This window comes from Molossus molossus, unplaced genomic scaffold (genome assembly GCF_014108415.1).
Source record: "Molossus molossus isolate mMolMol1 unplaced genomic scaffold, mMolMol1.p scaffold_m16_p_7, whole genome shotgun sequence".
NCBI classification, from domain to species: Eukaryota; Metazoa; Chordata; class Mammalia; order Chiroptera; family Molossidae; genus Molossus; species Molossus molossus.
Genome location: NW_023425401.1, coordinates 9,121,424 through 9,138,303, shown reverse-complemented (window position 1 = coordinate 9,138,303; position 16,880 = coordinate 9,121,424). Strand labels below are relative to the sequence as shown.

The 16,880-nt window shown below is 43.9% G+C and overlaps 1 protein-coding gene across 11 annotated transcripts in view; it reads left to right on the top strand.

Moving 5' to 3' along the window:
• Positions 1-16,880, top strand: part of BBS9 (Bardet-Biedl syndrome 9) — a 378,994-nt gene that overhangs the window by 179,532 nt on the left and 182,582 nt on the right. For all 11 annotated transcript variants that reach the window (XM_036246696.1, XM_036246699.1, XM_036246695.1 and 8 more), the window contains 3 exons: positions 541-681; positions 4,636-4,731; positions 16,371-16,543. In XM_036246696.1, the coding sequence (XP_036102589.1) occupies positions 541-681; positions 4,636-4,731; positions 16,371-16,543 (410 nt within the window). The remainder of the gene's footprint in view (positions 1-540; positions 682-4,635; positions 4,732-16,370; positions 16,544-16,880) is intronic.

The window sequence follows — 16,880 nt, the reverse complement described above, 5'->3', positions numbered from 1 at the left end:
AGGGAGAGAGAGAGAGAAACATCGATGAGAGAGAACATCGACTGGCTGCCTCCTGCATGCCCCCCACTGGGGATCTGGCCCACAACCTGGGCATGTGCCCTCACTAGGAATCGAACCAGTGACCTCTTGGTGCATGGGTTGATGCTCAACCACTGAGACACACTGGCTGGGCTTGCCTGTGTTCCTTTTAAAGATTCTATTTTTGCCTTGCACTTCAAAAAATTCTGCAATACTTTTTATTTTTTAAACTACAGTTGACATTCAATATTATGTTAGTTTCAGATGTACAGATGGTGGTTAGACTTTCACATACCTTATGAGTGATCCCCTGATATTGCCTTGTACTTCTGACAACGATGTACAGACGTGGATCATGACAGTAGTGTGCTGTCTCAGTCACGTTACACGATGGGCAGGCAGCAAACTTTTACACTAAGATACATTGCTACTCAGACTATTTGAAGTACAGATTATTATTATTTTTTTTTTTGGTTAAATTATTTGTCAAATCTGTGACTCTGCAGTTCTCTTTTATTTCAGGCATTCCTCGAGTTATCCAGTGTAAATTTAGACTTCCCCTGAAATTAATCTGCCTACCAGGTCAGCCTTCAAAAGTTGCAAGCCACAAACTAACTATCGATACCAACAAACCTCCAGTCAGCCTTCTCAGTCTCTTCCCAGGTAGGACTTTTGAAGTAACACGCCTGTAATATCAGAAATGTTAAGAATTCCGAATAGAATCCTTCACCAGCAGGTAATGATGGGGTAATTATCAGATAATTGTTAAGTCAGAATATAAAAATGCCTCCAGGATTTTTTCCTTGCCTGTTCAAAGGCGAATAGCTTATATCAACAAGGTAATAAGGTGTACCTTTTAAGTTTGATTAAAATTAGTATAATCGTTATTTTGCTTCAGTATTCAGAAATGAAAACATCAAATGTTTCTTTTTCGACTGTGGAATTCTTTGGCTTGGAATGTAAATATTTATTAATCATTTTCATTGTCGGTTTCTGGATCTGTACCTTTTTAAAGTACAGACTTATGCCCCTGAAAAGTGATCGCCTAAGTAGGTGCCCTTGGTGGTTCCGCTGTCTGCGGCAGCTGGCGGGGCGAGTCCGCCTCTGGCTCTGATCCTTTACAAGGGGCTTCGTATATAAAGCTTCAGTACACGGTGAACATTGGGGGTAATCTGTGAAGGTGTGACTTTCTCCAGGTGTCAGTCAGCCTTTCTGAGGAGCTTAGAAAAAAGAGAGGCGTTGATTGGATAAAACATCTGTAGTAACCAAGGTTTCTAATATGTCCCATCTATTCACTTTCTTGGTGATGGGGTGGAATTAAAAAAACAAATCTGGGAATTAAAGCAACCCTTTTAGATCCCGCATTAAGTTGTCACTGTTGGCTATGTGATGCGCCCTCACCCTTGCATTAGTGGGTAGGATTTAGAAACAGAGTATTTCCCACAAGGTTTAGCGATTTATGGTAAGTCAACTTTTGAGTTATTAACTACTTAAAGTGCTTAACATTTATTTTTCATTATTTTGAAGTGTTTAAAAAGCTTTATTTATGTATAACTCTATGAAGGAATGCTTTTTGTTACAATTGATCTATTCTTTAGTTTGAATTGAGTTTGTATATGTGTGTTCATTGTTAGCAAATAGTTTTATACCTTTCTGTCTTTCCCTTCCCTTTTCTTCCTTCTTAGTTGATTTTCTTACAGCAAATTTGGATTATAAAAAAGGCAGAAAGAGTCACTACCTTTATAACATCTTATACAAATGTATTAATTCCTGGAGTCTCCTATACTATCCTGGAAATTTAGTAGGAAATTATATGTTGCACACTGAATTTATTGGTGCCTTTGAAAAATGTTTAAGACCCTGGCTTCTGAGTGGGTGATATTTACTATAGGTAGATGAAACCCCAGAGATTGAGTAAAAATGCACACTGTTGATCAGGCAGGTAATCTCTGTAAGCTCGGGACAGCTGAGATAGCTCATCTACTTTTCTCCTGGTTTGGGGCTCAATTGTTTTGACATCTGAGGTATCTGAGGCTCATCAGCATAGGTTTGCTTTTTTGTCACTTTAGAAATGGGATGCAATGACAGGAATTTAGAAATGTCCCTCAAGAGCAAATGGATGTGATATAGCCTGTTCTTTTTTAGATTCCATGGATTTGTATTTATACTGAACATACTAGAAGCATGTAACTGTTTAAAATAAGCACTCTGGGCATTTGTCCGTTCTCACTCTTGGTCTATGAGACTTTATATGTTGGTGTCGAAGTTGCTATGGAAAGTCTGCTTTTTAACTGAACTGAAGAAAGTTAATGAACTTCACAGAGAAGAAATAAATCTACTTTTAACCTACATCTCTTCCTATTTGTTTTCTTTAATCCTTTCTTGTGAACAAAAATAGATATATTTAAAATAGCTTTGCATTTTCTTATTACAAAAGTAATGTGACATTTAGAAATGGATAACTAAAAGGAAATGAGAAAAAAAATGTTTGGTCCAACTTTACTTGACATCCACCCATAAAAGTCTAACATATCCCAAGAGGGAAAAGTACTTGTGAAGAGAGAGAAGGGAAAACGCACCCCGAGTGCTGATTTCAGACCGTGGTCACTGCGAGCTCAACCACGGCCTCCGGGAAAGAACACGCATGTCCCTGCCCTGGACCTCGAGGGGACATTTAGAAGTCTGCCATTGCGTCCTAGAGCTCAGTAATGCTCTGTTTTTTCCATCTTTTTTTTCTCTTTGTCTTTATTTTGGGTGGTTTCCATTGCTATGCGTTCAAGTCTTTTTCTTCTGCAGCGTGTGATCTGCTTGTGATCCGAGTGCACCGTTCACTGTGCTGTCTCCTCTCGAAGTCTGATACAAGCCTTTTTTCTTCTTCTTAAAAGTACCTTCCATGTTGCCCGGCCGATGTGGCTCAGTGGTTGAGCATTGACCCGTGCACCAAGAGGTCGCCAGTTTGATTCCCGGTCGGGGCACATGCCCAGGTTGTGGGCCTGATCCCCAGTGGGGGGCATGCAGGAGGCGGCCAATCGATGTTCTTTCTCATCGATGTTTCTATCTCTCTCTCCCTCTCCTTTCCTCTCTCTCTGAAAAAAAAGAAGAAAAAAAAGAAAATTCTTTCCATGTCTCTAATAGGACTTCTTTGAACACACAAACAACATAATAACTGTTTAAAATTCCCTTGTGTACTGATTCCATCATCTGTGGCATTTCTGAGTTCATTCTGGTTGATTTGCTCCTTGTTATGACTGTAGTGTCTTCCTTCCTTGCATGCCCTGTAATTTTTTTATTATTTATTTATTTATTTTTTATCCTCACCCGAGGACATTTTTCCATTTTTTGTTCAGGTAGAGTGGGAGGGAGAGAGAGGAACAGAGAGAGAGAGAAACATCGATGTGAAAGGGACACATCGAGTGGCGGCCACCCGCACGACCAACCAGGGCCGGGGACAAACTGCAACCGAGGTACATGCCCTTAGCGGGAACCGAACCCGGGTCTCTCAGGACCGCAGGCCAATGCTCTAACCGCTGAGCCAAACCGGCCAGGGCCATGCCCTGTAATTTTTGATTGAAGAACAGAACTTTGGAATTTTATCTAGTTGTATATTGAGTGTTTTCGTTTGCTTCTAAATCTTCTTGAGCTTTTTCCCTGAGACGTGGTTAAGCCACTTGAAAACTTTGATCCTTTCAGATGTTGCTTTTGAGCTTTGTCAGGCAGGATGGGAGTAACAGTTTGTTCGAGGACAAACTGCACCTTCGACTGAGGGCAAACTGCCGTGTACCCTTCACGATGCCTAGTGAATTAGGCTGCTTTGTGTTCTGGCTTGTGTCCTGGCAGTGGGAACAGGGTTGTTCCTGGCTCCAGCCGGAGTCACGGATTCCGTGTTCCCTGTAATGTTTTTCGGTGTTCCCCCAGCCTCACATAGCTTCCTTACAGGCCTGTGCTGATTGGTCTTCAGGTGGGCACTCAAGGGGCACTCCGCAGGTCTGTGCCCTGTGAACTTCGGCTATCCTGGCCTTTCCAGACTTCCGGCTCTGCTCCCCTTCTTGAGGAGCATGCTGGGTCAGTGGTAGTCTCTTTGTTTACTGATTGATTGTTTTTTTTAGAGAGAGAGGAAGGGAGAGAGAGAGAAAAAAAACTTTGATGTGAGAGAATCATTGATTGGCTGACTCCTGCATGCCCCTTACTGGGGATGAAGCCTGCAACCCAGACATATGCCCAGACTGGGAATCGAACCGGGACCTCTCATTCCATGGGACGATGCTCCATCCATTGAGCCACAGCAGCCGGGCAGTGGTAGTCTCTTTAGATTGGCTCTGACATCCTTTTCACACAACTCTGCTGGTAACGGGTAGTTTCCCTCTTTGTTCTGGGTTCATCGTGTGCATTTCCTGCCTTAGCCCTAGAAGGAACCTGGAGGAGAAAGGAAATCAGATGATTTCAGAGTGTTCTTGTGAGGCAGAACTTTCAGCTGTTGTGAAATCAGTTGATATAATTCATACATGGGCTTTACACGTGGCTAGTAACGTAGAACCTACTTGTCACCAGTGATGCGTCCTACTTCAAACATTACGTGTTCTGCCATATAGTGATTTTTTTCCTTTTTTTTTTTTGTAGGCTTTGCCAGTCAGTCAGAAGAGGATCAGGTGAATGTGATGGGCTTCCACTTCTTAGGAGGCTCCCAGGTCACTCTTCTTGCTTCCAAAACCTCTCGTAAGTCCACATGGGGTTACGGCTTTAGAAATTTTCCAAGTACACTCCATCGTCATCAAGGGTTTCGGCAAAGGGTTTGCTCAGCTAAGTATCGAAAACGAAAAGCCATGATATTAAGAATATAGGACATACAAGTTATAAAGCTAGGATCCTATTTTATTAGAGATATTTATCTTTGTTTGGGGATGAGGAGAGTTTGAGGGAGGAATTCAAAGAATTGGAAAATATTTTTGAGATAGGTTTTAGGGACTACTAGAAATTGGAATTAAATTTTTTTGTGTGTATATATTTTTATATCCTTCTTTTTTTATTATAATCTTTACCCGAGGATATGTTTTTTATTTTTATTTTTTTAGAGAGAGAGAAAAAAACATTGATGTGAGAGAGAAACATCTATTGATTGCCTCCGTGTGTGCCCCGACCCGGGATCAGACCTGAAAACTTTTGGTGTACCAGATGAGACTCCAACCAACTGAGCCGCCTGGCCAGGGTGGCACCATTTACTTTTGATTACCTTTAATCTTCACTTGGACATTGGAACCATTTTGGTACACGGCTCGTTGTTAAACTGTTCTCTTTTGTTAAACTGAAAAATTGGTGCCGTCTTGTCCTTGGGAAACCGTACACAACTGATAGACTTCAGTGATGATGCCTTACGATGAGCCTGCAATCCAGATCATTAAAAAAAGGCAAGATGTTATTCTTTGTGAAAATTGGGAACATGTATGTCCTAATCAGTGTATCTATTATTTTTTGGATAAAGTAACTTTTCGAGCACTGCTGTGGAGCACGATCACTTTACCAGTATGTAAATATCATCAGATAGTCAGGTGTATAGCCGATTTGGTCACGTACATCTGAACAGATGACAGTGCCATAGTACAGGCAGCCGGGTTAGACAATGGGATAGGACAGGGCCTTTTAAATAAGGAACCAAATGAGCTGTGTCGACAGACCTGAAGAGTAGCCACGACAATTCCCTGATTGTTGTGCTGACTCAGTGACACACAGACTTCTACCCAGGAAATGCCAGGGTGCTGGAGGGGGATGGGTACGGAGAGGCACCCTTTTCTGGCGTTGAGGCGGTTGTTGCTGCTCCCTGCGGCTCTCAGCGTGGGTGCTCATCCCTGAGAAAGGAATGAGGGAATTGCACTCAGTGCGTGTCAGGCATTTTCGTTTTTGTGATGCAGAGTCCCGGATCCAGATTTTCTTCTGAATATCACAAAGGCAACTTAACTTCTTCAGTAATGTCTCTATAGCTCATCTTTATCATTGTGATTATTGTACCTATGCAGTTGTAGTTTATAAATTGCAGATTTCATAGAGCTTTAAAAATAATGACAGAGCTCAGTCTATTAGATATCGTGCTTTCTGAGCTCGAATCGGTGCAGCCGAGCTGCAGCATGAGTAAGGTATGTTCAGAGTGCCGAGTGTTGCAAGTTTTCAGTTTGTAGTGTTTTCAGAAAGAACAGGACAACTAAACTCAGTAATTTCGAAGTGAGATGTAGCTGGAAGGAGTGTGGGTTTCGTTTTGTGTTTAAATGAGCAATATTAGAATATGTTTGCATATGAATTGAAATGATCGAGTTAAGTGAGAGGCTGATGGTCAGGAAAGAGAAAGGAATCGAAGCAATGAAGTCTTTGAGAAGGAGAGAGAGGGTAGGATGCAGAGCCTGGGGGCAGGCGTGGGGATGTCCAGGGGGATTGAAGGATAGCTTTTGTAACTTACTGTAAAGGAGGGACTGGATGGAGGTCAAGGGAGACATTGTAGATTTGTTGATGGAAACATAAGGGAGCTCGGATGATGTCTAAGTTTGAAAAAAATAAAAATAAAAGGCATGACATTGGTGTCTTGGAGAATAAGAAACTCATGAATAAGGCAATGTTGAGTTCCCATTTGATGTTTGAGATCCTGAATTTTGAAGTGAAACCAGTCATCCTTAGATGATTTTCCCTGGCAGTGATCTATCAGTATCAAGGCTGGGACTTTGAAAGAATTACAGAAAAAATATTTTTATGAGAATATATATAATAATCGACTACCAAATCTAAGGTGACATGGGAGAAATAAAGATTAGAGAAGACTGATACATGGTGGAACATGAATGGATTCAATGGATCACAAGTGCCAATAAGGTTTCAGAAGTGAAGTAGGAATTACAGAGCACATGAACTAGAAAGCACAAAGTAGTGGTCAGAGAAGAATGATGTTGAAGTCAAGATTCAGAGGAACTGAGGATCGAGATGAGGACAAGCTCTTCAGGGCAGGAGGGGTCTGGGGGAGTGGCTTGTGCAGATGGAGAGAACAACGGAGACGAGGGTTTGTAGGAAATGAGATGTCCTAGTTGTGGGTACTGAAGAGTCTGATGTTTGCGGGATGATTGAGAAAAAGAAACACATCCGGACACATTATTGCGAAATCTTGGAGCGCTAAGGATCAGGAGTGTATCCTCAAAGATTAAAAAGGAAAAAGCAAGCTACTCAAGGAACATGAATCAAGAAGCTATTTAACTTTTATCAAAATCAGTGGAATAATTTTCTTAGCAGTATTATCAAGGCACAATGGGCAAATTATACAAATCCAGCTTGGAAGAAGCCTTTTGAAAAGTAAATTTAGAGAAATCGTCCACAGTTTCTACTAATATCGAAGAGGTTGTATATTTAGAATATTGTACTAATATCTACTGAAATTGTTTATATCATTTTCTGAAACTTTTTGGTTCAAAAAGCCTTCATCCGCCTTTCCATCTCACATTAAAAAATTTCCAAATAGCATAAATTATACTGATGCTTTGTTTATGACATGAATACAAACATTATTTATATTGATGAACTTCAGATGTTCTGACATGACTAGACACTGACGTGATGCATTTTTGTGCCCTGCGCAGTTACAGCCATTACTTTCTCCATTTGTAGCAGAGTGGAATGGCAATTGACCGGGCTCCAGGCATCCAAATTTATTTCATTTGGAAGCTGAAGAGCTTATTTCTACTGAGCTGCTATTACAAGATGCAAAGGAAAAGAGATAAAAAAAAAATAAATTGAATGTTCATTTTGGCAGCTATTTTAATTACTAGTATTGTAAGGGTGTATTTTAAAATACAACTTTCTTCTTTCATGTTATATTATAAATAGATTTTTATTTCTCCTTTCCATGAAATGTATACTCTGGAAAGTCTCCAGGGCAATGTTAACCATTTTGAAACAAGTACTGAGAAAACGCTTAATAATCAAATCATGCCTTATAAATCTTTGAATCATTCATTCTCTTCTTTATTCTTAAAAACTTACCTTTTTTTTTGACTCATTCATTCTTGTTGACTTTCTTGATTGTCTGAAAAACAATCAACTTAAAAATAATTATGTTTATATTTCTGAATCCCAAGTTAAGTATATATTTTTTATTGCAAAAATTTTAGTTTTATTCCCCCCTTGCATGTATTGATGAAAATAAGAAAATAATAGAAGCCAAAAACGTTACAGAAAATATTACATCTCTGTAAATATTTATTATTTTTACAATTCTATTATTTGGTGACACTCATGCATTATACTTGGTCATAGTAGTGTACTGTCTTAGTCCATTTGGGCTGCTGTAACAAATGCCTTAGACCGGGTGGCTTTTGTACAATAGAAATTTGCTTCTCAAAGTTCCTGAGGCTGGGAAGTCCGTGGCCACGGCTCTGGTGCAGCTGGTGTCTGCCGAGGGCCGGCTTCAGGTTCGTAGATGTCTGTCTTTTTGTTGTGTCCTCATAGCAAAGGGGCAAGGGACTTCTCGGGTTTTTTTTTTTTTTATCCTCACTCGAGGACATTTTTCCATTTTTTTGTACAGATAGAGCGGGAGGGAGAGAGAGAGAGAGAGAAACATCGACGTGAAAGAGACACATCAAGTGGCTGCCACCCGCACAACCAACCAGGGCCGGGGACAAACTGCAACCGAGGTACGTGCCCTTAGCGGGAACCGAACCCGGGTCTCTCTGGACCGCAGGCCGATGCTCTAACCGCTAAGCCAAACCGGCCAGGGCTCGGGGTCTTTTATAAGGGCACTAATCTCATTCATGAGGGCTTCACCCTCATGACCTGATCACCTCCCAAAGGCCCCACCTCTAAATACCATCACATTGGGCACAAGGGTTTAATATATGACTTTTGGGGGAATATAAACATTCAGTCTATTTCAAGTAGCTGTAGTATATCTAGAAATTTATGTATATTTGAATTTTTCCATAGATGTGAGAGAGAAACATTGATTGGTTGCCTCCTGCACATGCCCAGACTGGGGATCGAACTCACAACCTAGGTATGTGCTCTGTCCCAGAATCGAACTCTCAACCTTTTGGTGTACAGGACAACATGCCAACCAACTGGGCTACCCACTCAGGACTCGACCAATACGTTTCAACATCTAGTTGTGATTGATCTAAATTGTATCATTCAAAGATAAACTACATTTTTATAGGTATTATTTTATAGGTTTTTTTTTTTTCCATACAGCATTATATTTGATCTCCATGCCAAGCTTGTAAGGTATGTTTTACTTTCCCTTTTGTGTGAATGAAGACATTGAAGATTGGATAATTTATTTGTATTGAAGTTACAGATTTAAAAATTTACTAGATTTTGCCCTGGCCGGTTTGGCTCAGAGGTTAGAGCGTCGGCCTGCGGTCCTGAGAGACACGGGTTCAGTTCCCGCTAAGGGCATGTACCTCAGTTGCAGTTTGTCCCCGGCCCTTGTCGGTTGTGCGGGTGGCAGCCACTCGATGTGTTCCTTTCGCATCGATGTTTCTCTCTCTCTCTCTCTGTTCCTCTCTCTCCCTCCCACTCTACCTGAACAAAAAAATGGAAAAATGTCCTCGGGTGAGGATAAAAAAAAAAAATTTACTAGATTTTAAGCTGTGCTCAGAGGATGAGACCTGAGAAATGGGATTTCTGTTTCCTAACATGATGCTCTTAATCACTTCCTCTACCACCATCTATCACCTGGACCGTGGTTATACTGTCCTGACTGTACGCCTGTTCTCGCCCCTTTCCAATTCGTTTTCTACTTGGCATCTCTTGGGATCAAAACCAAAGAAACAAACATTGCTGTGGCTATTCGGGGTCTTTTGTGGTTAGATATACATTTTTGCTGTATTTGTTCTAGTTCTGCGAAAGACAGCATTGGTATCTTGAGAGCAATTGCATTGAAGCTATAGATTGCTTTGGGTAATATAGACATTTTAATTTAATTCTTCCTGTCCAAAACATGGACATGCTTCCACTTATTTGTATTTTCTTCCATTTCTTTCTTTGGTGTCTTACAATTTACAAATTGTTCTTTTACCTCCTCAGTTATATTTATTCCTATGTATTTAATTAATTGATTATTTGTTATAATTGTAAATGGGATTGTTTTCTCTCAGTTACCTTTTCTGATAGTTCATTATTGGTGTATAAATGCAATTGATTTCTGGATATTTATTCTGTATCCTGCTACTTTACTGAATTCATTGATTAGTTCAATGTAGTTTTTGGGTAGAATCTTTAGGGTTCTCTATATACAGTATCATGTCATCTGCACTTTTCTCTGTTACTGTATCTTTAGAGTCTGTGTTTGTCCACCATGGGGAATTGAGATGGGTCTCCCAGAGAGTTCACAGGCCTCTGTTTGGGAAATTCAAATCTTGATAAAGGAGAGGGAATGTTTAGATGTGCCCACATTTTGTTTTGTCAGACTGGGGACTTTGTTGCTGTCCAGGAGCGGGAGGACACTGAGCGGCCGGCAGCAGAGACCTGGCCCTTCACCTTTCTGGGAAGAGCTGCGGGCACCCCGCCTTTCCTGGCTAGCCCACACACCCCCGGCCCTCCTTATAGGACGTCCATGCCCAGTGTAAGCTGAGATGGGGACTAACCCAGCACTTCTGAGGAGCCTTAGGATAGATGCTAGTTGGATTTACCTTTTGCCATCAACAACCCAGCCCTGGCCAGCTGTGCTTGGGGGAACTGTTGGTATTCTGCTGAGAAACCTGTCCATGTTTTCCTCAGTGGTAAATTCTGATAAATTTTCTTTTTTCTTTATAAATTTTTTATTTATTTTTTTGTTACAGATATTTTAACTTTTTTACCCCATTGGCACCCTCCTCCCCACCCCACCCCTGCCCTGTCCCCGGCTTAGTTGTCCATGTCCATTAGTCATGCACACATGCATATAAGTTCTGTGGTTTATCTCTTCCCACCCCCCCACCCCCCCGCCCCCTCTTCTGAGGGATGTCAGTCTGTGCCCTACTTCCATGTTTCTGGGTCTACTGTATTCCTCAGACTGTTATGTTCATTATATTCCGTATATAAGTGAGATCATGTGGTATTTGTCTTTTTCTGCTTGGCTTATTTCACTTAGGCTAATACTTTCCAGGTCCCTCCATGTCGTCTCAAAGGATAAAAGATCTTTCTTTCTTACCGCTGCATATACTCCATTGTGTATATGTACCACAGCTTTTTTATCCATTCATCTACTGATGGACACTTGGGCTGTTTCCAGATCTTAGCTATTATAAATAGTGCTGCTATGAACATGGGGGTGCATATATCCTTCTTGATTGGTGTTTCAGGCTTCTTAGGGTATATTCCTAGAAGTGGGATCACTGGGTCAAATGGAAGTTCAATTTTTAATTTTTTGAGGTAACACCATATTGTTTTTCATAGTGGCTGCACCAGTCTGCATTCCCACCAGCAGTGTACTAGAGTCCCCTTTTCTCCACACCCTCGCCAACACTTGTTGTTTGATGATTTGTTGATGGCGGCCATTCTGACAGGTGTGAGGTGATACCTCATTGTTGTTTTAATTTGCATCTCTCTGATGATTAGTGATGTTGAGCATTTCTTCATATGTCTCTTGGCCATTTGTATGTCCTGTTTGGAGAGGTGTCTATTTAGCTCCTCTGTCCATTTTTTAATTGGGTTAATTCTGATAAATTTTCAAACTAACTTTTGGTCACAGATTTTCCTGGATATGGCTGGATATGCTTTGTTTCCAGACTTTTTTGCAGGACTTACATGGGTAATTTAATAGAAACTGGTGTGATTTTGTTAGAGTGCAATATAAAAACTGCTGACTCAGCTTTAGCCATACCAGCCTCCTCAGTGTTCCTGTGAGCATATTCCTGCCTCAGGGCCTTTGCACTCACAATTTCCTTGGCGTGGTATGTTCTTCCCTCAGGTATCCCCATGGCTTGCCCCATCTTCATTTAGGTACCTCGAAATGTATGCTTTTTGTCCTGGGCCAGATGATATGGTTCTTTCAAATGTGTCATAATAATCCAAGTTGTTTATGTGCATTTAAAAAAGATATATAAATTGTGTCACATGTGTATTAAAAATTATAGTTGAATTAAATGTCCTTTGAAATATTAGCACTGTAATATTTATGTAAAAATTTATGGCTCTTCCTAAAATGACAGCTAATTCTATGTTAAGGAAAACATTTTATTAGAGCCACTTTTTTTCATATCTGTTATTTGAAAGTTACCGTGTTAGGTTCTGTGCAGGTCTAATGATATTTATGATGGAATCCCTGCCCTTTAGTTTACAGTGTCCTTGGAGAACTATGGTGACAGTGATGGTAACAGGTAACATTTGAGCACCTGCTTATGTGTGTCAGGCACCGTTTTAATTGTTTTATTGAAAGCTACATATGCATGAAAGCAAATGAGCACGTGGAGACAGTGTGCCTTTCACTTTGAGAAGCTCGGACTCTGGGTGTTGGAAAGGATCTTGTTCAGGGTTATGAACGCCGGAAGGATCTCACTAATGCTCTTGCCAGGCATTCCCACGGGACCTCCACGGAGGTGTGCAAGAAGGGCAGGGCTCTGAGCGCCCGGAGGAGCTGACGGTGAGACAACCGTGCGCAGCTGTTCGAGGTGCGGGAGCTGGGGGACAGCACGGGGGGCCAGCTGATGGCCAGGCTGTCTGAGGAAGCCTACCAGATGGTGCGAGAAGCCCACATGAAACAGGTGCTGTTGGAAAAGCCTTTCAAGGGAGCGTGTTGCAGGATCGACGTTTCACGTGGGGGTGAAGGCCTTGAAGACGCTGGTCATCACTTCTACACCAGCCACCAGCCACCACCCATGAGCAGCACCTGCAGCTGCTGCACCACGAAACCTGGGCCCTGCCAGGGCCGAGAGCATCAGTAGCTCCCTCTGCCCAGCCCGGTGCCCCACTGTGGGACATGTTCTTACCCCAGACAGGGACAAAGAACAGGAGCTGGACGTGACCCTTTGTGCAGACCCCCAAGCCTGAAGGGACTCGCTGACCCTGGAGAAGCCCCGCTCCTTGCCGGGAAGGGTGCGCCATGAGCATGTGGGCTCCGGCCGGGCCGTCGCATGCGGCGTCGCTGGCGCAGGCACAGGCCTCTGGAGGACAGCGCGCTCACCGGCCAGCTGACGCTTTGCAGGTGCCACCTTCAGTGGGGCAGCCGCAGTCAGGTGTGGCAGCGCCCACATAGGTGCCCACACCTGCCACGGCCACATCCGGCTCCGTCCCCCGATAGGTCTCACTGTCCTCTCAGGCCTGGTCACAGCAGTGTGCCCTTCGTCTCCGACACCTGCTGCGCCCTCAAGCCCAGGCGCAGCGAAGGCGAAGCCGGTGTTTCGGGAGCTCGCAAAGCTGAAGAAGGGAAAGTAGCTGGTCCAGCTTCCCTCCCTAGGAGTCCAGGGCAGGGCCGGCCTGCAGGGCGCTCTGGGCTGGAACCACACCTGCCCGGGGGGGACAGAGGCAAGACACACGAGGTCCTAGAGCCCGAGCCAGAGTCAGACGTGTTCCCGGGAGGGGCAGGGCTGGGGCCTGGAGGCCGCACTGAGCGGGCAGCACATTCTGTCCCAGGGCAGATGGAGGGACACACTGTCTGTCCTCAGGAGAGGACCTGTCTTTCTTCCCCTTTGAGCCCTACAACTTCCAAAGAGACTGAAGAAATCACGAACGCCAAGGAGCTCGGAGCCTTAAACTGTCGCAGTGGAGTGAGGGCGCTTCTTGCCTCCAAGGCAGCCCGCTGGGCCCAGCTGCGGCTCCTGGGCAGTCTGGCGGCCGCTGCCCCTGCCCCTGCCCCTCCAGAGCCTGCCCCTACCCCTGCCCCTCCAGCGCCTGCCCCTACCCCTGCCCCTCCAGCCCCTGCCCCTCCAGCACCTGCGGATCCAGCTCTTTGGCTGTGGGACAGGCCTTCGTGCACTGAAAATAGTAACCGTCTTCTCGGGGTGGGTCCTGGCACTTTTGCAGCAAAGCTAACCTTAATGGGGTGCCCCCAAACGAGGGAGGGCAGCAGCCGTGTCACTCTTCCTGCCTCACTGTCTTTCCAGGTGTGCCTGAGCTCCTCGCAGGCAGAGGCTCTTGTTCCCTTAGGGTGTTATCTCCAGCATCTCGCACTGGGCTGTGTTAAAGAGTGAAGAGTGAATGCATACTCACCTGGGTTTGGAATGTTGGCTTCCAGCCCTGGCCGGTTTGGCTCAGTGGTTGGAGTGTCGGCCTGCAGACTAAAGTGTCACGGGTTCGATTCCGGTCAAGGGCATGTACCTGGGTTGCGTTTCACTCCCTGGTCCTGGTCGGATCATGCGGGAAGCAACCAATCCATGTGTCTCTCTCACATCAATGTTTTTCTCTCTCTCTCCCACTCACACTGTATCTGAAGATAAATGGAAAAATGCCCTTTGTTGAGGATTAAAAAAACACATGTTGGTTCCCAAGCTCAGCTGGTATAGGACCCTGGGTCTCGTGGGTTCTGGTGCTGGGCTTTGCTGTCATCTCTCTCCGTCCTCCATGCCTGCTCCCACCTTACCACAACCCTGCTCTCTCTGTCCCCTCTCAGCAGTACCCCTCAGTGACGCAGAGATAGGTAAGAGCCGTTCGTCTGACCTTGGTCCTAATGTCTTTGATGGGGAGAAATGAGGGGACATCTGATGAGCACCTGGGCAGAAGCCAGCGTGGAGCATGAGATGGGGGAGGGGGCTGGGGGGGAGGCTAGAGCAGAGAGGACCAGGGCTTGGCCTGACGCCGCGGCCGGCTCGCCCAGTATGTTTGACTCCTGGTGTAACGGACAAAGGGGACGATCGGGAGTAAGAGCAGACGTGTTCTTGAATGTTGGCTGAGCATGACAAATGGAAGACCTGATCACCCATTTGAAGATGTAAGATTCTCATAGAACCTGTCAAGTTTCCAGGGGAATATGAGTCAATATTTCACATGTCCGCGTGTCATGCTCTTTAAGCAAGAACACTGAGTTCATCTTTGTGCTCCCAGAATTTCTTTCTTTATGAAATTGCATATAATAGATGCTCAACAAATGGTGAATTAAATGGAACAGGAGACTTAGACCTAGATCTCAAAAAGCATACAATCCCTTTGAGGGAACTGAATATACTCACCTGGAAACTTCAGTAAGAATACATGGCTGTGTGTGGTCAAGTGTGTAATGAGCTCTCAACATACGACGTCTCTATGTAAATTCAGAGACCTGTAGTGTTGTGAGGAGATTGAGATTAATGGCTCGTTGTCGGATTAATAGCTGGAGTTCCAATCCCTGTTCTATTCCTGACTGGCTAGATGTGCTAGCAGGTTACCGAAACTCTTCTGGGGCTGGATCTATTCTTCTGTAAACGGCACAACACTATCCCCCAGGGCTCTGGGGATCGAACAGAGAGGACAGGCAACGTGCTGCATCTTGTCTTTATGCTGCCACAGGTGAGAAACGTTTCCTGGGGTCGACGAGGCTGAAGCCAGGTCCCGAAGCACAGGTAGGATTCAGGCAGGTGGAGAAGACGGGAACAGTGTGAAGGTCTTTGGCTCCTAGCCAATGAGCTTATGACCCACCCGTGATGAATTCTAGCTCTGACATTCAATTCGCTTGGTCACCTTTGGCAAGTCTCTGAACTTCTCTGTGCCTCGTTTTCCCTGTTCTAAAAAAGAGGTTGTTACAATCACAGAGCTTGGTCCTCGTTGGTGCTCAATAATAACAGTTTCTCTTATCACAGTTGTAGCTACTGCCTCTGCTGTCCTCGTCCTCATTGTTGTCGTCGTCACCGTCGGGGCGGGAGATGGACAGGAATTTGCTCTCTCGGAGCTGAGGACTGTAGGGAAACAAGATTTATATTTAGGGAAGGTCATGCTTGCGAAATCTCTTCAAATAAAAGAACTACTAGAAAAATGGAAAACATTGATAATGATTACAGGGATTTAAGCTGGTTATGGTGTCCAGGACATGGGATTATTCTACAGAGCAAATTGTAGAAAGAAATTAATGAAACCAGATTGTATTTTTACATGGCTGTTTTCTTACTTTCTTTTTTAAAGGGCCCAAATTTGGGTGTTTTTATTTTATTGCTCTAAAACCTGTTATAAGATATATACATAGTATAAAAAAAGGACCATACTCGACAGCTTGCCACTGTGACCACATACCTTTGGCATTAAATTTGAAAATGTTAAGTTGCTGATGCAGGGAACCTCAGTAACACACTAGAAGTATTTTTATTAAGCCAGTAGACATTATTTTTATATTCCATAAAAGAAATCTTGTTGTCCTTTGCGTTTTGGTATTCATATCAGCGTTAGTGATCATTTGCGTATTTTCAGCTACTAATAAGCATTTTTCCTAATTATTTTCTCTCTCTTAGAACGATACCGCATTCAGAGCGAACAATTTGAAGATCTTTGGCTCATAACAAACGAGCTTATTATCCGCCTTCAAGAACATTTCGAAAAGCAGGGAATCAAAGATTTTGCATGCTCCTTTTCTGGACCCTTGCCCCTTCAAGAGTATTTCGAGTTGATCGATCAGCACTTTGAGGTGCGTACGATGAGAACCCACATCATTTACAGTGAGAGAGAGAGAAAGAGCTGCCGCAGCAGCAGGAGCAGAGGGACCCGCTCTCAGGCTTCACGTTGCTCCTCTTGTGCGGACGGAGGATTCTGCGACTCCGTGCCCGCCCTCTTGACCAGTTTGTGGTCAGTGCAACATTCAGAGGGACTGCCGGGAGCTAAGCACGTGGTCTGGCCTCAGAGCAGAGCTGGTTGAATTCTGCCACATGGGGACTTAACCCTTGACCCCAGTCACGCAGTGTTGAAGCTGTCGGAGCTTATCGGCAGCCCTTCGGCTAACTCATTCTAGCAAGCCATAAACGAGT